Source organism: Phyllobates terribilis, unplaced genomic scaffold, assembly GCF_046119375.1.
Source record: "Phyllobates terribilis strain yellow unplaced genomic scaffold, ASM4611937v1 Scaffold_2__4_contigs__length_985480577, whole genome shotgun sequence".
Lineage (NCBI taxonomy): Eukaryota > Metazoa > Chordata > Amphibia > Anura > Dendrobatidae > Phyllobates > Phyllobates terribilis.
Genome location: NW_027362762.1, coordinates 114,024,484 through 114,042,224, shown reverse-complemented (window position 1 = coordinate 114,042,224; position 17,741 = coordinate 114,024,484). Strand labels below are relative to the sequence as shown.

General features: G+C 41.1%; 1 protein-coding gene across 2 annotated transcripts in view; it reads left to right on the top strand.

The window, feature by feature from the left end:
* Nucleotides 1-17,741, top strand: part of LOC141195822 (uncharacterized) — a 46,583-nt gene that overhangs the window by 8,804 nt on the left and 20,038 nt on the right. Inside the window, exons 3-6 of one of the 2 annotated variants that reach the window (XM_073662514.1) lie at nucleotides 5,056-5,180; nucleotides 6,527-6,615; nucleotides 6,737-6,813; nucleotides 9,625-9,765. In XM_073662514.1, the coding sequence (XP_073518615.1) occupies nucleotides 5,056-5,180; nucleotides 6,527-6,615; nucleotides 6,737-6,813; nucleotides 9,625-9,765 (432 nt within the window). The remainder of the gene's footprint in view (nucleotides 1-5,055; nucleotides 5,181-6,526; nucleotides 6,616-6,736; nucleotides 6,814-9,624; nucleotides 9,766-17,741) is intronic. The other variant, XM_073662515.1, reaches the window with a different exon arrangement.

The following is a 17,741-nucleotide window of genomic DNA, read 5'->3' as shown; positions in this document are numbered from 1 at the left end:
TATACTACATCTAATGAGAACAGGAATGGTATCATAAAATAAAAACTTGTTCCGCAAAAATCAATCCCTTGTATGGCCATGGAAAAATAAAGTAATAGCTCTTTTTAAAAAGTGTAGGAAAAAAAAAACGCAAAAAATTGGAAAATTACCTGGTTAGAAAAGGAGTTAAAGGAGCCCCTTGTAGAAATGGAAAAATAGTGTCTTCCATAAAACGACACCACACCTGTCCTCGGGTTGTGCCTGGTATTGCAGCTATGGTTCTTTTGAAGTGAATGGGGTTGAGCTGCCATGCTACACACAACCTGTGTTTTACAAGGAAGCAGCCATGTTTTTTGTACTTAAAAGCTAAGTACATTTCTTCTGTTAATGGTAATGTGCAGTAACCTCTGGTATGTCCACATCTAAAAGTCCTAGATATCGACTACAATAAGCCAGTAATATGTCGTCACTTTAAAAGTGGAGAAATATCCCTTTAATGCCCCAGTGTGATTTTATACAGTCATGGCCAAAAGTGTTGGCTCCCTTGAAATTGTTCCAGAAAATTAAGTATTTCTCGCAGAAAATTATTGCAATTACGTACTGTATGTTTTCTTAAACATGTTTATTTCCTTTGTGTGTATTGGAACAACACAAAAAAGGCAAATTGGACATAATTTCACACACAACCCCAAAAATAGGCCTGACAAAATTGTGGGCACCCTCTACTTAATATTTGGTTGCACACCCTTTGGAATACATAACTGCAATCAATCGCTTCCTATAACCATCAACAAGCTTCTTACACCTCTCAACTTGAATTTTGGACCACTCCTCTTTGGCAAACTGCTCCAGGTCTCTCATATTTGAAGGCGCCTTCTCCCAACTGCAATTTTAAGATCTCTCCACAGGTGTTCAATGGGATTTAGATCCAGACTCATTGCTGGCTACTTAAGAGCTCTCCAGCTCTTTGTTTCTATCCATTTCTGGGTGCTTCTTGAAGTATGTTTGGGGTCATTGTCCTGCTAGAAGACTCATGACCTAGAACGCAAACCCAGCTTTCTGACATTAGGCACTACATTGCAACCCAAAATCCTTTGCTAACCTTCAGATTTCATTTGCCTTGCACACAGTCGAGGCACCTAGTGCCAGAGGCGGCAAAACAACCCATAAACATCCCTGAACCTCCACCATATTTGACTGTGTTCTTCTCTTTGTAGGCCTCATTCTGTTTTCGGTAAACAGTAGAATGATGTGCTTTACCAAAAAGCTCTGTCTTGGTCTCATCTGTCCATAAAACCCTTTCCCAGAAGGATTTTGCCTTGCATACATTTTGGAAATCTGCTGTCTAGCTTTTTTATGTCTCTATCAGCCAGGGCTGTGGAGTCGGCAAGCCAAACCTTCGACTCCTCAATTTTCCTGACTCCAAAGCACTGGAGCAGGAGCTTCACTACTGAGTATGTATATAAAGTGCAGCACAGATTCATCTCCACTAAAAGCCAAGATCCTTAGATCAGGAACAGAACAGACATTTATAGGCCATTTCATAACTTTCCCAAATTCTTATAAAAACAATATTTAGCACATATTCATTGAACTACTGTATCCAATTTATTATATATTTTATGAGTCGGTCCATTTTATATAGACTCCAACTCCACCAAAATGGACACCCACTCCAACTCCACAGCACTGGTGTTAGCAGTGGGTTTCTCCTGTGCCTCCTCCCATAGCATTTAATTTCATTCAAATGTTGACGGATAGTTCATGCCGGCACTGATGCACCCTGAGCCTGCAGGACAGCTTGAATTTCTTTGTAACTTGATTGAGGCTGCTTATCCACCATCCAGATTATCCTGCATTGTAACCTTTCATCAATTTTTCTCTGTTGTCCACGTCCAGGGAGATTAGCTACAGTGCCATGGGTTGTAAACTAATTTATTATGTTGCGCACCGTGGACAAAGGAACATCAAGCTCTCTGGAGATTGTTGATATTTTTCAACAATTTTGGTTCTCCGATCCTCACAGTTCTCTTCTTCTCTTTCTATTCTCCTTGCTTAGTGTGGCACACACAGACACACAATGCAAAGATTGAGTCAACTCCTCCCCTTTTTATCTGGTTTCAGGTGTGATTTTCATATTGCCCCCACCTGTTACTTGCCACAGGTGAGTTTGAACGAGCATCACATGCTTGAAACAAAGTTGTTTACTCGCAATTTTGGAAAGGTTCCAACAATTTTGTCCTGCCCATTTTGGGGGTTCTGTGTGAAATTATGCCCAATTTGCCTTTTTTTCTCTTTTTTTTTTCAGTTGTTCCAATACACAGAAAGGAAATAAACATGTATCAGAAAACGTGTAATTACAATAACTTTCTAGGAGAAATACTACATTTTCTGGAACAATTTCAAGGGTGCCAACGCTTTCAGCCATGACTGTATATTGCACACCCCCTCTTTTTTCCAGGTCTGAAGAGTATGTCCAGCGGGATGACCTCTTTTCCGCACGAGACAGCAATCTGCTCATATTATAAGCATGCAACTGCTCAGATGTAGTCTGGTGTTACATGCTGGTTGCGACTGGAGACCATTGGTATAATACTACATTCTCATCAAGACTATGTTGCGCAAAGCAAAAGATTCCGGCAGCAGAGCTGCCACAAGAACAACGGCAAAACCACCATCAAAGTTGCTTCAGGAAAATGACCATTTTTTTCCTGAAACGGCTTCACTTGGGAAAACTCACCGGCATATTGGATAACGATGGGATAATGAAACTTCTGTGTGATGCTATAATATGCCCTAATTATATTGGTTGGACGCCACCCGTTGTAATATGTTCATTTATTTGATCTAACGTTAAAGGGGACCTGTCTGCACCATTTAACCACATAAAATACTATTAGGCTGTGTGCACACATTGCATTTTTGCTGCTTTTTTTTCTGTTTCAGTGCAGATTTGTCACAAAATCTGCTAGGAAAGTGAATGAGAATCCTGAAGTCTCATGCACACGTTGCTTATTTGTGACTTGCAGAATTGGTGCAGATTTAAATATGCAGCATGTCAATTCTTTCAGTGTTTTTGCTGCAGATTTCACCCATACACTCACACACACATCTCTCTGGACCTGATATCACCTCCTTACTAACCAGAATCCCACAATGTGTGTCTGCTATTTCATCTTTCTTCTCTGCTAGATTTCTAAAACCTAACATGGATAAAACCAAATTCCTCATCTTTCCCCCATCTCATTCAAACCTCCCAACTATCCATCAAAGTCAATGGCTGCCCACTCTCCCCAGTCCCGCAAGCTCGCTGCCTCGGGGTATCCCTTGACTCTATCTCCTTCAAACCACATATCCAAGCCCTTTCCACTTCCTGCCGACTCCAGCTCAAAAATATCTCCCGGATCCGCACATTCCTCAACCACAAATCTGCAAAAACACTGGTGTACGCCCTCATCATCTCCCGCCTTCACTACTGCTACCTCCTACTCTGTGGCCTCGCTTCTAGCACCTAAACTCTGCTGCCCGACTAATCCACCTGTCCCCCCGCTACTCCCCGGCCTCTCCTCTCTGCCAATCTCTTCACTGGCTCCCCATTAACCAGAGACTCCAGTTCAAAACCACAACCATGGCATACAAAGCCATCCACAACCTGTCTCCTCCATACATCTGTGACCTAGTCTCCTGGTACTTACCTGCACGCAACCTCCGATCCTCACAAGATCTCCTGCTCTACTCCCCTCTTATCTCCTTTTCCTACAATCGTATAAAAGATTTCTCCCGTGCATTCCCCCTACTCTGGAACTCTCTACCCCAACATATCAGACTCCCGCCTACCGTGGAAACCTTCAAAAGGAACCTGAAGACCCACCTCTTCCAACAAGCCTGCAACCTGCAGAAACCCTCGCTCCACCATACCGCTGCACTACCAGCTGTACCCTCACCTACTGTATCCTCACCTCGCGGGCAGGGTTCTCTCTCCTCCTGTACCAGTCGCTGACTTTCTTATTTAAATTATTGTACTTGTTATTTGCTATGCATACCCCTTTTCACATGTAAAGCGCCATGGAATAAATGGCGCTATAATAATAAATACTAATGAGTGGTAAAATATCTGCACCAAAAACGCAAGTAAAAAATGTGGCAAAAAACATGCGTTTTTGCTGCTGTTTTTTTTTTTTTTTTCTGACGAGATGCAGAAATTTCTGCACCAAATATTTAACGTGTGCACATACCCTTACCCCCTAAAAGGGTCTGTCATGTTTCTATGTAGCCTTCATGTAAAATCTCCCATACTATATGGTAACTAGAAGTAATACCTCAGCGAGGCGGCTCGCTACAGTCTCTAAGCCTGCCTCCCGGACTATGAGTCGGCCTCTATATCTGCTATGAACCATAGGACGTCCTTTCTTTTTCCAGAAAGTCCATGATCAAGATCTAGTGCAGACCGAAACATTGGTCGTCCTTTGTATTTCCACATGTTGACTTATCAGTAAAACTCTAATTGTGTATTTAAGTGAGTGCTGTGGTATGTTGCGCTATTTGGAGGAACGTCCCCTACTACAGAGCTCCAATATAATCTAGCCACAGATGCTGACCAGAAAATTTGATGGATCCCAGACTGTGACATGTGTCAGTCCTGACATCACCTGAATCTCGTATGAAACCCTGAGCCTGCCTATTGTATGCAGGCCAACGGTGCGGCCAGAGAGCAGGAAAGGTCTCAATGCTGCATCTGCCCAGCGCTCTGAGCTCCAAGCACTGACCCCGGATCTGGTGTGTATAGCTGCTGGTGCGAGCTGTCAGGAGGGACAGGGACTACGCCGGACTCTTCTCTGTGGCACAACGCCTAGTGGACGCCTCTCTCCCAATGCTATATGGTGCAAGAAAAGTTTTGACAAAGATGGTGATTGCTAGAGCGTGATTTCTGACGTTCTCCTGGACTATATGTCCAGTTTATGGGGTCAAATGTTGGAGGCTGGTTTCCGTTAAATTCAAAGCCGCCTTATTTCTTGTTACACCCTGTATTGTTGAGGCTTCAGCGTGATCCAGCTGTTATTGTTTCCAATTTCATAGTACTCTGCTCCACCAGTCTCCAGACGGTATTGTCCTCAGCACTGACGATTACTTCTGCAAGGAAAATGGATACACATACCATGTTAAATTGCTCGGGGATGCCCATAGCTGGAATCAGAACAGAGGTAGGTGACATACACTAGGGCTAGACGTAGAGGAACCCTTTAGTAATTGTGTAGAGATCTAGATACTGTGTTTAGTATGGATCCTGTACTTTATGCTAGTAATGACAGCTGTATAGGTGTCGCCTGTGAAGCCTACAGCAGACGTCTACTGTAGAGGCGCTGGTGGCACTTGCTATCCCCTGGCAGAAGATGAAAGCTGATGGTGAACATTGACAACTATATGGCTGGGGAGATAATTTGCTAAAGTCTGAACCAGTTGGATTTTTTGCGACGTACTGGTCACAATGCTGCACTGCACCAATCTTTTGCAATGTGACCAGTACCATAGCCATAGTCACTGGGTAGCCCCATCCTGTAGGGTGTCCTGTAGCTAAGACCAGTACTGTAGCCCAACCTGCAGTTTTTATGTTTTGAGAACTATTTTGACAGCTCGATATATCAATATTTAGGTGGGCGTTCTCCCATCTATGTCTGCTCATTACACAGTGAAGTCCATTGAAGCAGTAAGTTCTTTTTTTCCCCTGATACAAAAATGACCAAATGCTATAGGAAAGGGATTCCGAATATTGATGTCCTATACTACAATAGGATGGCGTTGAATTACCCATCACATCTGCTACTAAGCAGAGAGCATGCTGGGAAACGGAGCAGAGGAGGCTGTTGTGCTCAGGACCTCTTCGGCCCCTATCAGTTGATTGGGAAAGGTAATGAGGTGTTCCCTCTTCTATTGTATTTTGGCTGAAAATCTTACAGCTATACTGAAGAATTGGTTTTGTTCTCAGAGTCATTGGAACATTAATACAGTATTCTTCCTGGAAATCTCAGTGCCCTAAGTGCTGCACTGAGACATTTCCAGTCTTGATACCTCTTTTCTGGCACTTTACGCTTTAGTGATATATAGAAAGAGTCTAGCTCGCCCTCAAAATGACACTCCGGAGCAAGGAAAATTTGCTGTTCAGACATAGTGGATAGCAAACAAGGAGGAATTCCAGCTCTTCGGTGTGCAGAAAAATTTATTTCCTAGGAATCCAAGTGTAAAATTCAGACGTCAAATGTCATGTACAAAATCCACAAAAACAATGTAGATCTACGCGTTTCAGATGAAAACCATCCTCATCTGAAACGCATAGCACTACATTGTTTTTGTGGATTTTGTACATGACATTTGATGTCTGAATTTTACCCTTAGATTTCTATAACATTTTTCTGCACACCGTAGAGCTGGAATTTCTCCTTGTTCACTTGATCTTTTAGACAAAGAAAAATGTTGCCCATCATATCCACTGTATTATGCTGTAATGTGAAAAGTCTTTTCTATTGTAAGCTTGAAATTACTTGTACTGCAGCCAGAAGGGCGATGGATGATGGACGGTCTCCTGTTGTTATCGATAACACGAATATCCAGGGCTGGGAAATGAAGCCGTACGTACAGATGGTGAGGATCCTGGGCTGTTAGGTTACAGATAAGAATACACGGATATGCAGATAACAACTCCACTCGTTGAACGTTAACCTCTTTTTTTTTTTTTTTTTTTTTTTTTTTTTTTATATTCTAGGCTGTAGACCGGGGCTATGATGTAGAATTTTTGGAGCCAGATAATTGGTGGAAAGAAGATGCTCAAGAACTGGAAAAGTAAGATTTTGTTTATAGCAATAAACAACACTTGGGACTCCTCTCTGTGAGCCAAAATGGATAGTGGCTTCTGGTCTGGTGGTCCTGGCTTATTCATGCCATATTTGAAAGTCTGGTAATCTTACAAATGTTTAGCCAGATTCTGCTTCTTTTTGCTGATCCTCAGGGCTAAGGCAAGCCAAAGCAGCGTTTAATTGACATGTTGGGGATTGATGCGCTTGGCCACTCAGCTCCGCAGGGAACTGCAGTCGGCCACCTTCACTTGAATAGGGGCATGGTGCGGTTTCATGCACAGTGCTTGGTCAGGAGCACAGCTCTGGAGGAAAAGCTGATCATGTCTGGCTCGCTCCTAGTTAGACTGGGATCAAGTGTCTGACAAGAACTGTGCATATACTGAGCCATGGCACACAATCTTGGGAGGAAGTGAACTCCAAATTGTTCATCCTTGTGTCTTTGTTTTTCTCTGCTTTTTCCATGTCTCATAACATTTTTTTATTTTCGCCTCAGCACATATATGAGGGCTTGATTTATTTTTATTTTTTTTTGTGGATGAGGTGTAGTTTTACTATTCACTTTAACATTAAAAGGGGTTGGCCAGTGAAAAAAAGATCGGACCCCCACAGATTAACAAGTTTTCGACTCTTGTGGATAGGAGTGAACTAATTTTTCACTGGACAACATCATTAATGTACTGTGAAAAAAAAATACAAGGTGGGTGACATGGTGGATAAAAACAACGCAATTCCACCACGTTTTTTGTGTTTCATTTTATGTCTTTTTTTATGTTGAGTGGTAAAAGTGACCCAACAACATTATTCTTCAGGCCTGTACAATTACTACAATAGTAAACTTGTAGCGTATATATATATATTGTGGTAGACACAGGTACGCTGTCTCTTTAAATCTTTGGTTGGTTTCTTAATAGTGTGGCATAAACCAACCTTTAGTCTGTAAAAATAAACACAGCCTACTGGGAAAAACAGGGAAACAAAAGGAAAAGTGGTAATGCAAAGAACACAGTCCTTGTAGTAGCAGGGCTTTGCCTGCTGGGAGTTGAGCAACTTCCCAGGGTTCAGCAAACATGGAGCTTACTTCTCCACACATTGACCTCTGAATGCCTCATGCTGGAGGGAATTTTAATGGTTTTAGTTCAGTGACGCCAACAGCCTCAGGGAAACCTATCGCACTGTACCATATGTATGTGTGTGTGTATATACAGGGTGGTCCAATAGTAGGTGGACAGAAAGTGTTATAAAATGTTCCTGTGCTGAGATAATCTTATACATGTGCCCCTGCTGTGTACTGTGTAATGGCTGTGTCTGACCGTGCAGGAACATGGTCTGATCATACCACAGCTCCTGGGCAGGGGAGGAAGCAAAAGAGTATACAGACATTACAGCAGGGGATCACAGCTGATTCTTTCTTTGAAGAAAAATATTGTTTAAAAACAGGCAGGGAAATGTTTTACCTCACAAAAAGAATCATCTGTGATCCCGTGCTGTAATATCTGTATACTCTTTTGCTTCCCCCCTGCCCAGGAGATGTGGTATGATCAGACCATGTTCCTGTACGGTCAGACACAGCCATTACACAGTACACAGCAGGGGCACATTTATAAGATTATCTCAGCACAGGAATATTCTATAACACTTTCTGTCCACCTACTATTGGACCACCCTGTATATATTATAGTCTCTATTATTTTTATTTTTCCATTTAGTGAACACTAAATTCAAAACCTAGTGAAAAAAAAGTTTTGTGTCAATTTCTGAGATGCGTAACGTTATTTTTATCTTTATAGAGTTCTCTATGGCCTTGTTTTTGTGTGCCTAGCTGACATTTCTTGGTACATATGACATGATGATCGCTATAAAATTTTCATTTTTTATTTATTTTTTTGGGATTGAGGTGGGTTAGAAACAAAACAAAACAGTCTTGGCACTTTGATTTTTTTTCCTCTCTTCAGTTAACATAAGAATTATTTTTTATAGATGGGAATATTACTGATATGGTGATGCCCGATATTGTAATTTTCATTTATTTTTAAACTGGAAAAAGTGATTCAAAGCATTTTTTATTTTAAGTTTTTATTATATATTTGGTTTTTGTTCAATTGTACTTCATTTATTTATCTCTGTAGCTGAACTTTATGAGAGTAGAAAAATGGGAGAAGAAAGATGGCAGTGATGGCCTCCAGCTGCCACGGTACCCCATTGGCACCCCGCGATCGCATTGAAGGGGTGGCAGTGATGGGTGGCCGAATAGTTGCATGACACAATCGCTCCACTTAAATGCCCCTGTTACAGATTGAGAGTGACATTAAGTTGGTTAGAAAGCCGCTCTAATCGCTGCTGATAGAGGCAGGGTTTGGCTGTATAATGGAGCTCCACACACCTGCACCCATAGTTTGACTTACATGTACCTCACACTTTTGGAAGGAGTTTAAAAAAAAGACACTATGAAAAAAAAAAATAAAAGCCACAAAAAAATTACTTCCCTTTCAGTTCTCCTGTGGTCTCCGCAGCCTTTGTTTCTAAGTAGCTGACACATAACCACTGGAGCCAGAAAATGTACGATCAGCCAAAACTTTAGCTGTCACTGCTGTGGGTTTATGAATCCTGACTTGTGACAAATGGCCTGGGGTAGTCAATATTAAAAGAGACACAATTTATATTGGGTTTATATCTCTAAATACATTGCATTGATTATTTTGTATTGATCCTGAGTTACAGACAACTGTACAATCCATAGCTGCGTTCACAATTCTGCTTAGTGGTTGAAGTAAATACTTGGAATTTCTCTCTTTTTCAGGAGGAACACGCACAGTGTCCCACGAGACAAAATTTCCCAAATGTTGAAACGATATGAGCATGATATGACTGTCCCTGTGGTCATGAACTCTGTGGAGCCCCGTCACGTTCACAATCGCCCACCTCTGGAGGCCCCGCCGAGGTGGGGAGCCTCTGTTGACTGTTCACACAACAGCTCATCATTCCTTAGCAGATAACAGTCAGCAGTCTGCAATTGCGCTAGCAGTAAACAGCATGAAATTCCAGAAGTCAGATCACTTTTTTTTTTTTCTGCTAGCATATGACTCCTTCCCAAAAGTGCACACCCCATATCCCCACAAACTTTTTTTTTTTTTAATTTATGAATTTACAGATGCACAGAAGCGTTGTCTGGCAGATTTTATGCTACTAACCTTTTTATTTTAGATGATCATTATGGTGCAAGCCAAACTCTATTCTGTAAAAATGTATTTTAATAAGACTCTCAGGGCGAGTTCCCTTTTGTCTCCCGTGTTCACGAAATACGACTTATTTTTATCAGTAACTGTTTTTTATTTCCTACGTTTTGGAAAACGGCGCAGGATTTTAAAGATTACTTTTCCGTAAACGTTTTCTTTGTTTTAAAAAAACAACAACAACAAAAAACAATAAAAGGAGCCCCTGATAATATATTTAGTACTTGGCTTTATATGAAATGTATACTAATTTATTTTACTTATTGAAAATAAATTCTTTGCACTTTTAAGACGTCTTATGCCATGCAAATATATAATGGTAAGGTACTTGCTGGACATTCCCTGTAAATTCCCCTTAAAGGGATTGTCTGGTCCGAATCGATAAGCCTGCAAGTCACTCTGTGTGACTACAGACTTATGAATCTCGCGCTACGGGGATTCGCTGGTTTCTGAGCCGGGACCGCAAGCCAGGGCCGACTAGATGTCGCGGCCTCACTCCATACAAGTGTATGGAAGCGATGCCGCGTCCTCTGGCTGGGAGTATGTATGACGCATACATATCCTCCAGTCCCAGCTCAGAAACCGGCGAATCCCCAGAGTGCATGGGCTGGGGGAGGGATTCATAAGTCTGCAGGCTTATCGATTTGGACTGGACAACCCCCTTAGAGGAGTTTTCCCAAGATATATATTTATCATTGATCCATAGTTCTACCTTTTGCACTTTATTTTATAGTTTATAGAAGTTGATCAACAGTCTTCAAAAGACATATTTTTCAAAATATATAAAACTTTTTTTTAAATACAGTCTATGTGGTAGTACACGATGCAGATGACTACACTCTCTTCAGGAATCTGGTCAAAACTTCGGACCAAGAGGCTTCCAAGTATCTAGCACTGCTCTCATTACCCACTTCCCTTTCAACATATAATATCAGAACTGCATTATGTAGTGCCACATATATACTATGTTTGTGTGAATTTTTTTTTCATATTTAGCAACGTTTTTTTTATAGCGTGTAGCAAAGTTAGGTAGGATTGGGTTAAATCCTAGCACTGCAGGTCTTAATTAGATGCTTCTGGCAGTTTTAACCAAGAACCAGGAAATGGGCTCACCTTGTGTCAGTCTGCTGGATGTCTAGCAGAGTCGAGTGCACTGAATCTGCTGAATGACAAGCCAAAATGTGAGCTGTAGCTGGGAGAGAGACAAGCCTGGATCTCTGTCTGAATGGAGACTGCATGGGTCAGCTAGGAAAGCTGATCAGTCTGTCAGTTCGAACTGCAGAGTAACGTGTGGAAGCAGCAGTCTATTCATTGTGAACTGTCTTGGAGTTGAACGCTTCAGTTTCTTGCTTTAAAGTGCTAGAAGGAAGGCTGCAGGTGATGCCTAGACTAGTAGGACCGCACTCGCTTCTGTGTATAAAGTTTGCTCTGGGAGACAAGACTGTAATCTGTTCGGGTGAGAACACACTGACATATACAGTGGCATGTAAAAGCTTAGGCACCCTGGTCAAATTTACTGTTATTGTGAACAGTTAAGCAGCTTGAAGATAAAATGATCTCTAAGAGGGCTAAAATTAAAGATGACACATTTCCTTTGTATATTCAAAAAAAAAAGTATATATTGTCATTTTGTTTTCATTTTAAAAATTACAAAAAGGAAAATGGGCTGATGCAAAAGTTTAGGTACCCTTGGAGATATGTGTGCTCAGATCACGTTGACCAAGGTTTCAGACCTTAATTAGCCTGTTGGGGTTATAGCTTGTTCACTATCATCGTTAGGAAAGGCCAGGTGATGCAAATTTCCCAGCTTTATAAAACTCAGCCTCCTCTAACCTTGGGCCAAAAAACAGCAGCTGTGGGTTCTTCTAAGCAGCTGCCTAGCACTCTGAAAATGAAAATGGTGAAGGCCCAAAAAGCAGGAGAAGGCTATAAGAAGATAGAAAAGCATTTTCAAGTTGCCCTTTCCTCAATTCGAAATGTACTTAAGAAATGGCAGTTACCAGGAACAGTGGAGGTCTGGAAGATCAAGAAAAATTTGAGTGAGAGCTGCTCGTAGGATTGCTAGGGGGGCAAATCTGAACCCGCATTAGACTGCAAAAAACCTTCAGAAAAATTCAGCAGACTCTGTAGTTGAGGTACATTGTTCAGAGACAAATGTGACCTTCATGGAAGAGTCATCAGAAGAAAACCTCCTGCATCCACACCATAAAGTATCAGAAGTATGCAAAAGAACATCTAAACAAGCCTGATGCACTTTGGAAACAAGTCCTGTGGACCAATGTGGTCTAAATAGAACTCTTTGGCCACAATGATCAAAGGGATGTGTGGCGGAAAAAAAGGAACACAATTTAATGAAAAGAGCATCTCGCCAACCATTAAGTATGGGGGTGGATGAATCGTGCTTTGGGTTGTGTTGCAGCCAATGGCACAGGGAAGATTTCTTGGGATGGAAATGCATGGATTCAATGAAATTTCAACAAATTCTTGATGCAAACATAACTCCATCTGAACTGAAGTTGAAAAGAGGATGGCTTCTACAAATGGATAATGATCCTAAACACACATCAGAATCCACAATAGACTACCTCAAAAGGCGCAAGCTGAAGGTTTTACAATGGCCCTCAGAGTCGCCTGATCTAAACATCATTGAAAATCTGTGGCTAGACCTCAAAATAGCAGTGCATGCAAAATGACCAAGGAATCTAACAAAACTGGAAGAATTTTCTAAGTAAGAATGGATAAAAATCACTCAAACAAGAATTGAAAGACTCTTGTCTGGCTACAAAAAGCGTTTGAGCTGTGAAATTTTTCAAAAAGGGGGTGCTACTTGGTACTATCCATGCTGGGTGCCTAAACGTTTGCATCTGCCATTTTCATTTTATGTACTTTTTAAAATGTAAAAGATGAGAAAATATGTATATTTTTTGTCTAAAATTCAAAGCAAATGTGTCCTTTTTAACTTTTAGACCTTTTTAGAGATCATTTAATCTTTAACTTTCTTAACTGTTCACAATAACAGTAATTTTGTCCAGGGATGTCCACACTTTTACATGCCTCTGTATGTGCTTGCTAAATGAACTGTTTATTTGCTGTGATACCTTTGTGCTCAGAAGTTGTTGTTTTTGTTTTGAGCCCCTTGGAGTTTTATGAAAGCAATAAAACTGCACGTTCACACATTTCCTGTGTGAACACTACCCAATGCCTACCTTACAGCATGAATCACTACAAAGGGTTACTAATTTTGTGAATAAAGGAGTTTTTCTATTTGTGACATTTATGGCCTGTCCACAGAATAGGCCATAAAAATCCACCAGTTGCAGAGTCTTGCCTCTGGGACCCACAGTTAGGTCCAGAAATAATTGGCAGTGACACAAGCATTGGCATTTTAGCGGTTTACCAAAACACAAGATACAGTTATATAATCATTATGGGCTGAAAGTGCAGACCCACAGCTTTAATTTTAGGCTATTCACATTCTAATTGGAGTAAAGCCCCCGTCTCACATTGCGATATCGCTAGCGATATTGCTGCTGTGTCACGGTTTTGGTGACTCACCAGCGACCTCACCAGCGATGTCGCTGTGTGTGACACTTTGCAACGATCAGGCCCCTGCTGTGAGGTCGCTGATCGCTGCAAAGTGTCCTGGACCATTTTTTGGTCGTTGGCCTCCCGCTGGCCAGCACACATCGCTGTGTGTGACCAGCGGGACCAACGATCTAGCTGGTAACTATGGTAAACATCGGGTTACTAGGGGCACGCGCGCACTTAGTAACCCGCTGTTTACCATGGATACCACTCTGCTACGGTGCGCGGAGGCTCCCGGCGCACCGTAGCAGAGTGGTATCCATGGTAAACAGCGGGTTACTAGGGGCACACGCGCACTTAGTAACCCGATGTTTACCATAGTTACCAGCCTGCTCCTGCTTGCAGCAGGCTGGTAACGGGAGCAGGACATCGTGGAACGATTCTTTCCACGATGTCGCTGCTCCCCTGATCGCTGGTGAGCCTGCCTGTTTGACAGCTCACCAGCGATGTATTAGCGATGCAGCAACGATCCCTGACAGGTCGTATCGTTGTCGGGATCGCTGCTGCATCGCTTAGTGTGACGGGGCCCTAAGAGGTTAGGAATTACAGCTATTTAATATATAGCTGCCTCTTTTTAATGTGACCAAAGGTAATTGGACAATTTATCTCAAAAGCTCTTAAATGAGCTGCATGGGCTTTTCCCTCTTTAATCCATTATCAGTTAAGCAGCAGGTAAAAGGTCTGGAGCTGATTCCAGGTGTGGCGTTTGCATTTGGAAGCTGTTGCTGTGAACAACAACATGTGGTCAAAGGAGCTCTCAATGGAAGAGAAACAAACCATCATTAAACTGGAGAAAAATAAATAAATCCATCAGTGAGATAGCAAAAATCTTAGGAGTGGCGAAATCAACAGTTTGGTACATTCTGGGAAAAAAAAAAGGCACACCCGGGTGAGATTGGGAACGCAAAAATGCCTGGACGTCCACAGAAGACAATAGTTGAGAATGATCACAGAATTATTTCCATGGTGAAGAAAAACCCCTTCATAACATCAACCCAAGTGAAGAACAATCTTCAGTAAGATGTTTCAGTATCTGTCTACCATACAGAGAAGACTTCATGAGAGCAAAAACGGGGGGTTCACCACAAGGTGCAAACCATTAATCAGCCTTAAAAAATAGGCCAGATTAGACTTTGCCAAAAAAACATCTAAATAAGTCAGCCCAGGTCTGGAAAAAGCATTCTTTGGACAGATGAAACGAAAATCAATTTGTACCAGAACAATGAGAAGAGGAAAGTATGGAGAAGGCTTGCAACGGCTCATGATGATCCAAAGCTTACTACATGTTCTGTAAAACATGTTGTAGGCAGTGTGATGGCATGGGCATGCATGGTTTCAATGACACTTGGTCACAAGTGTTTACCGATGATGTGACTGACAGAAGCAGCAGGATGAATTCTGAAGTGTACAGGGTAATAATTTCTGCTCAGATTCAACCAAATGCCGCAAGATTGATTTGACGAGGCTTCACAGTACAGATGGACAGTGACCCAAAACATACTGCGAAAGCAACCCAGACAAAGAAGTGGAATATTCTGCAATAGCTGAGTCAATCACCAGATCTCAACCCCATCGAGCAGCATTTCACATGCTTAAGACAAAACTTAAGGCAGAAAGACCCACAAACAAGCAACAACTGAATTCAGCTGCTTTAAAGGCTGCAAAGCATCACAGGAAGAAACCCAGAGTTTGGTGACGCCATGGCTTCCAGACTTCAGGCCCTCATTGCAAAGGATTCTCTACAAAGTGTTAAAAATGAACATTTTATTTGTGGTAAAGGTTAATTTGTCCCATTATTTTTCTGCCCCTGAAATGAGGAGGCTTTGTAGAAAAAAATGGTTGCAATTCCTAAATGTTTCACATATTTTTGTTCAATCCCTTTAATTAAACCTGAAAGTCTCCAATTCAATTGCATCTCAGTTGTTTTAGTTTAAACAAAAAAAATGGCATGCAGAGCCCAAATCACGAAGATTCTGTCACTGTCCAAATATTTCTGGACCCAACTGTACATCTATTGGACACTTGTGGCCTATCCTGTTCTGTCTGTTCTAGATTAATGGAAAAGGTTCAGCACTCTTGGGTATGGATTGTGATTGGCTCAGTCCAACTCTATTCATTTTATGGATGGTGAGCTCAAACACCAGATACAGCTTATGGACAAGCGTGGCTTCTTGTTCAGAACAAATCCTTCAACTCCTTATATATTGATCATGTGGTACAGAATGCTTTATGTATTTCTTAAGATTCTACTGGTTTTCAGTTTAACTCTCAGGCTGGCTTACTTCTCACTCTTGCTTACACAATTCATCATCCAATTTTCTTGGTGATATATTTTTGCCACTTTAAAGAGATGCTCAAGTCAGGGATCTTTCCTGTCTCACTATTAGACAGCTGTGTGAAACTTTCTGTTGCTCAGCTAAAAGATACCAATGTGTAGGGCGGATGAATGAGAGTGTTCATCATGTAAACAGAGGGGAGGCACTATCGTCTTTATGCACAGGGGTGGCGCCTGGCATCTTTTTTCATAATTGATGTAGTTGGATAATAAGAGATGTAAGATGGATTCCTGTGTGTTATGGAGCAGCAGGAGGAGAAGGCGGATAGTATCAGCAGCTGCAGTGCTGTGACTGTCCTGTATGTAGGTTGATACTCAGATTAATCCTTTACAGGCAGCTGATAACTTATTTTCTACATTACACAGGGATATCTTAATTCACAGCTGATACAATTTTTCTCATCTTCAACTGAATATTTTATGATTTGCATTTCATGGATTTACTTTAGGTGAATTTATAAGAAAAAAATAGGTGAATTGTCCACTTACATTCTTTGGACCAAAAGTCGGAAAAACTGTCCATAACCTGCCAGATTTGTGCACAAGGCTCCATTTCACCATTCAGATGCTGAATAAGATCAGATTTTCCCCTCACAGTTCATACGTCCAAGGGAAGAGAATCTCACCAGATTTTGCTCTCACTCTAGTAAAGTGATACATATTTGAGAAAAGTCTTATAATTTAACCCCTAAATGACATATGATGTACTATGACCGCCATATGTCGTTTTTCTACTTCCGATACGGGCTTGCAAGCTGAGCCCACATTTCCCAGCAGATGATAGGTGTGATCAGCCATCATCTGCCTTTAACAGCCTGTTAACCTGCTAAATGCTACTGTCAATCTACGACCGTGGCATTAAGCGCGCGTTGATAGGAGGGTACGCTGTTCTAACTACTGATCGGCGCTTCTGCAACGCAATCATAGGACACTAATAACAGCTGGGGATCTGCTGAAGACCTCCATGCTTGTCGTGTCTGTTCTTCTGTGATAGCCAGCGTTTAGCTGGCATTCATAGGCTGTGTTTTTTTCTCTATACACAGCAGTACTGTAGCACTGCTGTGTGTACCACAACCAATTGGATGGTCGCAGGTTCAAGTGCCATAAGTGAATTAAGAAATATAGTGAAAAGTTAAAAAAATAAATAAAAGTTCAAATTGCCCTCCTTTTCCCTCCACCATTAAAAAAATTAAGAAAACAAATTAAAAAATACACATATTTGGTATTGCTACTTTCATAAAAGTCCGATCTATCAAAATACAAAATAAATTAATCCAATTGGTAAACTGCGTGACGAGAAAAAGAAAACACCAGAATTGCGGTTTTTTTGGTTGTCACAACAACACAGAAAAAGTAATAAAAGGTGATCATAAGATTGTATTTACCCCAAAATGATATTAATGAAAACATCATCTCATTGAGCAAAAACCAAACCCTCCTACAGCTCCATATCCTGAAAATGTGAAACATGAATTTCTTCTTCACAAATTTCAGATTTTTTTTTTATCACTTAAATAAAACAAAAAGTAATGCATGTTTGGTATCGCTGTAATACTACTGACCTGGAGAATCATATTGCCTGGTCAGTTTTACAGTAAAATGAATGCTGTAAATGAAAAAAAAAAAAAAAAAATTGCTGAATTGTGATTTTTTTTTTTTTTTTTTTCTATTTTGTCACACTTGTAATTTTTTCCCACTTTACAGTACATCACATGATAAAATGAATGGTGTCATTCAAAAGTACTACTGGTCCCACAAAAAACA